This window comes from Hirundo rustica, chromosome 1 (genome assembly GCF_015227805.2).
Source record: "Hirundo rustica isolate bHirRus1 chromosome 1, bHirRus1.pri.v3, whole genome shotgun sequence".
NCBI classification, from domain to species: domain Eukaryota; kingdom Metazoa; phylum Chordata; class Aves; order Passeriformes; family Hirundinidae; genus Hirundo; species Hirundo rustica.
The window spans coordinates 137,963,506-137,969,922 of NC_053450.1; the positions used below are offsets into that span (position 1 = coordinate 137,963,506).

The following is a 6,417-nucleotide window of genomic DNA, read 5'->3' on the forward strand; positions in this document are numbered from 1 at the left end:
GATGATGCACACTCCATGACTTTAGCAACACTGCACCCACATACATCAACCTTAAAAAGCAACAGGGAGGAGAACAGTCTGAAGTGTTAGAAGAGCAACCAAAATGTCTACAGAAAGTGATCCAGCTTGTCACGGGGAAGAACAAACTGCTGAGTTTCTGGGCTACCCCTCCTCACTTCCCTCCTTCCTTGCTCTAAGTTATGTGCACCTTGCCTGCCAGGAAAGACAGAACTCCATGGGTACAGATAGGCTGTTCTTGATGAGGACCTAAGAGTATTCCTTGGACAGATACACATAAGGGAGAGCTGTTTCTTCACACTTGAAATGGCCAATCTAGGTACTCAAAGTTCCTCAGAAGTTCTATAGGAAAAATAGTTTAATGTGGGTCTTTCTCTGGACAATAACCTCTTCAGAACCAGAACTATGGCAAGGCCAGACAAAACAACACTGAAAACTTCTGAGATTACCATTATTTCTGAAAAACAGGTTACTAAATTTACTTCCAATAACTTTACTTATATAACATACAAATTCACAACTTTTGAACTGTGGTGATGTATGCATTGCATGCCATTGGTCAATGCACCTGCATAAAACAGACCATGCAGAAACACCTCCCTGGGAATTTTCTTCCATCTCCAGTAACACTTGAAAATACCAAACAGTTTGTTGTAGTGTTCACTCCTCTTCTTACAGAGTAATGTCAAGAAGCAAAATTCAGCGTCAGCCATTTACTAGAAACTATACTCTTAAAGATGCAGCTACCTCATTTTTAGTGCAGCCCAGCAGTGCATGTGTAAAGCAAACTTCTTTATTGTACCTACTGACTGCATACCATGAAGCAATCCTGGAGTGGATGAACAGGATTCCTTTCGCAGAGAACTGAACCATAAGATGTGAAACCAAGAGCACAAACGGAATGTTTCAACACAAACAGGCATTGAGTCCATGCAGCCAGCCTGGAATTAGTTCAACAACAAGGAAAAACAAAATACCTGAAATGCAAACAGTATAGACATCAATTCTGCAGCACCAAACATTGCATTCTACAGACATAACCCTGTCAGATCCTGCTACTCGACACAGTACACAACAGCTCATCTGTTCCATCTTGAAAGAAGCCTATTAGCCCAACACATCCAGCTCATCTGGAGAGGCTGTGGTTTCCCACTGCCACAGAAATCCAGCTCCTTGGTTTTCATGTCATGCACTTTCTTGGAGTTACTAACATATCAATGTCTCACAGGCTGTCAGACCACAATCAGGTTCTGTACACTCACTTCTGACTTTGTGCTGCAGCATCATCTAGCAAACCCAGCATCTTCCAGTGGATATAACGCTCTTAGTTCTCCATAGTAAAGCTTCATGAACACATTAGAGCCTAGTTCAATTTAAAGCTCATGTGCCATAAGAAAGGCATAAGCCAATACTGAAGAAAATATCACTCAACATTTTTCAGGTTATATATTCATCCACCATGCTGGCCAGCAAGTCCTACTTGTTAACCCTCCCTCAAGAATCTGAGCTCCCTGGGCCTCTTCCACTACCTCAAACACCTTTCTATGTTTGCCTCCCTACTCTGCACAGGCCTAGCAGAACTTTCAACACCAACTTCTTCCCTTATGTGATTACCAGTGGAAGCCAAAGCCTTATGCAGACCTTCCTTGCTCCTGACACACAACACATGGCTCCACACAGCTCAATTCCAGCAATACAGCTCACATACATTCTAATATATCTTCACAAACAGCATTACCTAAAAATTTCTTGATCAGATCCTTTGTATCCAAGAACTGTATCACAAAGTTTCAAAAGACATTTAGATGCTTCTAGTGCCTTCCTGGCTGCAAGCCAAAAAAAGTGGAGGAACAAATAATTCCCTTGAAGTCATATTAACAAGTTATAATCTAAAGCATATTTGGGGAAGGAGAGCCACAGGTTCAATTGATGCAAAGTGAATTTCCCCAAAGCATCTCATATTCACGAAGGTATCAACTATTAAAAGCTGTAAGAGATGATAACATTAACTTGACCCATTCATTTGTCCATGATACAAGCTTGTAGCTCCTCAGATATTCCTGGAGAATTTCCAAAAAGTTAACATCGCATTTCTATGTTCTCATTCTCAGGTAACAGGTCATCATATTACTGAGTCTGCACAGCCTCTGGTTTAATTCTGCTACTCCATCTGAGTTTTTAGATGAATATTATTTGGCCCTGATTCTTTTGTTGGTTTGAAATTGGCTATACTGAAGTGATTACTGAAATCCTTATTACATCAAATCTGTTAAGAGGTTATGATTCCATTTCTTCAGTAATCTCTTGGGGGACATGGAAATGCAACCTTTTCTCAAGCCAAAGGTTACATCCCCATTCAAACTTCTTGAAAACAGCAATCTTTTAAATGACTCATTTTAGTTAATCACATCACCAATCTAAGAACCACCAAAGAAAAGGAAGATAGAGCAATTCCTACATTGGTCAGAACAGCAATAGAAACAACATAACAATGCAAGACTTCCTCATGCTATGATAATATTAGAGCTATTAAAAACCCAAATAGATAGATTGTGTCCTTGTATAAAAATCAGATACTTCTTAATCTAGGCACCCAGCCCTAGTGCTTGAAGGTTGGACAAGAAGGGACTTTCCAACCTCAACCATGCCATGAGCATTTGTAAATTGCTCAGTCAACCCCTCTTTGAAGTCAGGAACAAAGGTCAGTTATTTAACAGCCAAGACAGTCACAATCTTACTCTTACTTTGTCATTCCACATTCAAAACCACAACAAAAATCACTCCGCTTAGATCATCCTCTACCTCTGTCATTGATATCAGAAAACACTACAGCAGCTCAAACCTAATACCTTACCAGAGCTGGATGAGATACCTGACAATGCCAGGAGGCTTCCACGAGGCCCTCAAAATGAGAAAACACAAAATCCATACCCCTGCAAGCACAGAGTAGCAACAAAACAAAATCCCAATAATTTCTCTCCAATTTCAGTGAAAAAATCCACACGCCAGAGGCTTCACCAAAGCATGCTTGAGAGCTACAGCACTTCCCACAATGCCTTCTGCATCTTGTCAGTTGAGGTCAACATCAGCTTCTGACATCGAGTATGACTTCAACAATCAGTGCCACAATTCTCCCATCAAAACCTAAGCTGCTTTAATGCCTTAAGGAAGCATTGGAGTCATCCCCTATATTTTTTCAAAACACAAGATGACATGTTTAGAAGAAATCTGCCAGCCCTGCTACACTACTGTTAACAAACAGAGCTGAGCATCCATACCTCAGATGTAGAAGTTACATCCTGCATAATGGAGAAGTACTCCCTCTCCCAGAAGTACATGAAGGAAGAAGGGATTATCAGGACATGATACAATGCAATGAAATAGGAATGGGTGGGAGGAATAGCAAGCTTTGATGAATGGAAGACAATTAAACAGGTCAAAGAGGTGGCCATAAAGGCAACTGTCACACACAGAGTCAACTCCTGCTGACAAGAAAACCACCTGAACTCAGGGAAGGAAACCTCTAGTATCAGAACTACAAAAAGCGAAATTACAGCACTGTAGTAAAAAAGCATCCCAACTAAAACAATAATGACATACAAAATAAATAAGCTCCATTAAACCATAGTACTAAAAAATAGAAGAAGACCTGAAGAAACGTGCTAACATCACATTCAGCCATTGTGGTAAAACACGGCTTTGTGTTGAGACATCCAAGGTAGGATGCAGCACACCTGACATTTGTGCACTTCCTTTGATCCTGTCACAAGACCAATCACCCTCCTCATAAGGTAACTCAAATTGCAGCAGCTGCCTAGCGAGTCACTGCAAGACAACATCGCTTCAGGATGGCACGAGGATCTTGTTGGAAGTTTCAGACAGAGGTCAGAGCTGGAGAAGCAAGCAGCAGGAACAAAGGATACCGCGTGAAAAAAACAGCGCTTTCCAATTTCACCAGTTTTTATTGAAGTTTAACTTCCAACACTTCGTAGTCCATTATTCCACACAAGTCCTTTCTACTGCCTGTGTAAAGTATCAGCACTATCTACACCTCCAGTCTTGGCTATAATGACATGATGAGTGACCATTTTAAACAAAAGTACACTTCAAACAAATGAACAAACTTAGTTTCATTTGCATTGAGCTTCTACCAACCTTTTCCTTGCTCCCACACTTTAAGTGATAAAAGTTTTCCATTAAAACTAGAAGTGGAAATGTGAATTAGAAGAATAATTGCTTGTTAAAATTAACATTTTGCTGAACATACAGGGCAAGGTCTAGATTCAGCCCTAGAAAAAAGGACTGTGGGAGATGTTAACAAAGAGTTGCATACCAGACCTGAATATCACCAACAGAAACAAAGTTTTGCATTCCTACATTACCTAACACTATAATTGTCTTTGAGAATTAACACCTAGATTTTTAGGGTCTTGAAAATGAAACATGAATAGCAGTGCTTGCTGTGTTGTACAGATCATGGTATTCCATAGTATTTAACACTGGATGCTTTAAGAAGGACTGAAGGAAAGAAAGAGATGAAACAGAGTCAGAACGACCACAGCCAGCAGTTTCCAGAACTGGACCTTAATGTATTGCAGACATCTTCCCTTTCTTTTTAGACATGGCCTTAATGAAATGCACCTGAAAATACAGTCATTACTCCCAAAATCTACAAGAACTACACGAGAATAAACTTCAAGGTTGGCAGGGAAGCCATTTAAATATAGTACTGGAGAGAGAAGGTATTAGGGATACAGAATGTACTAAGAGACAGAGAAAGAGCAAAATGTCTTTTGGGGACTCTGGGTGAAGTAACAGCATATAAAGAATTGTGTATTTCATTATTGAGAAGAACACTGACTTGAAGAAAGTAAAAAAATAATTGTTAAGATGTACGCAGAGACACTGAGCAAAGTCACACACAGAGCAGAGCATCTAGAGATAAGAAAAGGCATCACATGGGAGCCCAGACAAGTGACACAAGTTGAAGATGCCAAGCGGCAGTGAAACCAGCAACAACATCTAAAATATACATAAGAACCATGGGATAAAAGTGTTCCTAACAGGAGTTCCTGTCTTGACCATACTGGCACAAAAAATTAACAGAAGATGTATAATAAATTCTTTAAGATCATCTTAGGCGTTACTTACCAAAGAGAGGTAAAAACCACGCACAATAACCAAGACACATAGAAAGTAAACAAATATAACAATGTACGAGCCATTAACATAGCAAAGGGTCACAGTCTACCACATGGCATGAGTGAGAGAAAATATGAGCCACAACACATGGTGATGCACAATCTTAAGATAAGTAACTAGCAGCTATGCAGAACGAGAGAAAGGTGAGAAACTGCCACACCGACGATACGAATGGGAAGTGTGAAAACCCCAGAAGCTACTTCTGTCTGGTTATAGATGCATTTGGAGAAAATGAGACACGTTCAGAAAAGCAACAGGCAGTAGGAACACACAAAGGTACAGTGGGAGAGGGAGAGCTGATTTATGGCGGGGCAGGAAGGAGAAGCAACAGAGCAGTACCTGAAGCAGAGCAGAGCCCCCGCGGTGGGAGGGCAGAGGCCGGAAAGGGACAGACGCGTTGCCCCGATCCGCGGGAGCCGGGGCCCGGGGCAGGAGGAGGGTGACAGCGCCAGGCGGGCGGGCGAGGGGCCGGCGGGGGGAGCCGAGCAGCTGTGCCGGGGGTCAGCGGCAGCGGCGACCGGCGGGGCCCGCGGGAACGGGCTAGGGCAGGGGGCGGCGGCGGGTGGGCTCGGTCCCTCGCTCACCTGCTGCACCCCCAGGAAGTCGTAGAAGTTCCGCGGCACCTCCTCCACCAGGTCGAAGAGCTCCAGGTCGCCGCTGTCCCAGGCGCCGGCACGGGGCGCAACCAGCGCCAGCAGCGCCAGGACCGGCAGAAGCCGAGGGCGCGGCGCGGGCCGCAGGCGGGCCATGACCACCGCCTGCGGTGGCGGCACCGGAGCGGCGGCGGAGCGGGCACGCACCCGGGAGGCTCCGCGGAGGCCGCGCTCACCGCGGCGGCCGCTCCGCACTGAGGGGACGCGCGAGGCCCGGCCCGGCCCCGGCAGCGGCGGCGCCACGGCGGGGGAGGGGTGAGGGGGGGGGGCGCTCCCCGCCCGGCCAATCGCCGCCCCCGCGGCTCCTGACGTCACGCGCCCCGGCAACAGCCGGCGCTGGCGCAGTGGAGAGGGCGGAGGGGGAAGGGCGCGAGCGGTTCCCGGCGCGAGCTGTGCGCGCGCGGACGCCCCGCCCCGGCCTTCCCCCGGCCCGCGCCCTTCCCGCCGGGAGCCGCGGGAGCGGCGGCGCCGTGCTCCGGGGACCCGGGGCCGCGGGGACTCGCGGAGGGCTCCGGTCCCTCGCGGCGGGCTCCGGTCCCTCGCG

The 6,417-nt window shown here is 45.7% G+C and overlaps 1 protein-coding gene across 1 annotated transcript in view; it reads right to left on the bottom strand.

Annotated features, from left to right (window-relative positions):
* The window catches only part of DNAJC1 (DnaJ heat shock protein family (Hsp40) member C1), a 107,443-nt gene extending 101,473 nt beyond the window's left edge, over positions 1-5,970 (bottom strand). Inside the window, exon 1 of the mRNA XM_040074748.1 lies at positions 5,805-5,970. Within this exon, the coding sequence (XP_039930682.1) occupies positions 5,805-5,969 (165 nt within the window). The 5' untranslated portion in view covers position 5,970. The remainder of the gene's footprint in view (positions 1-5,804) is intronic.
* Between the last annotated feature and the right edge of the window lie 447 nt (positions 5,971-6,417).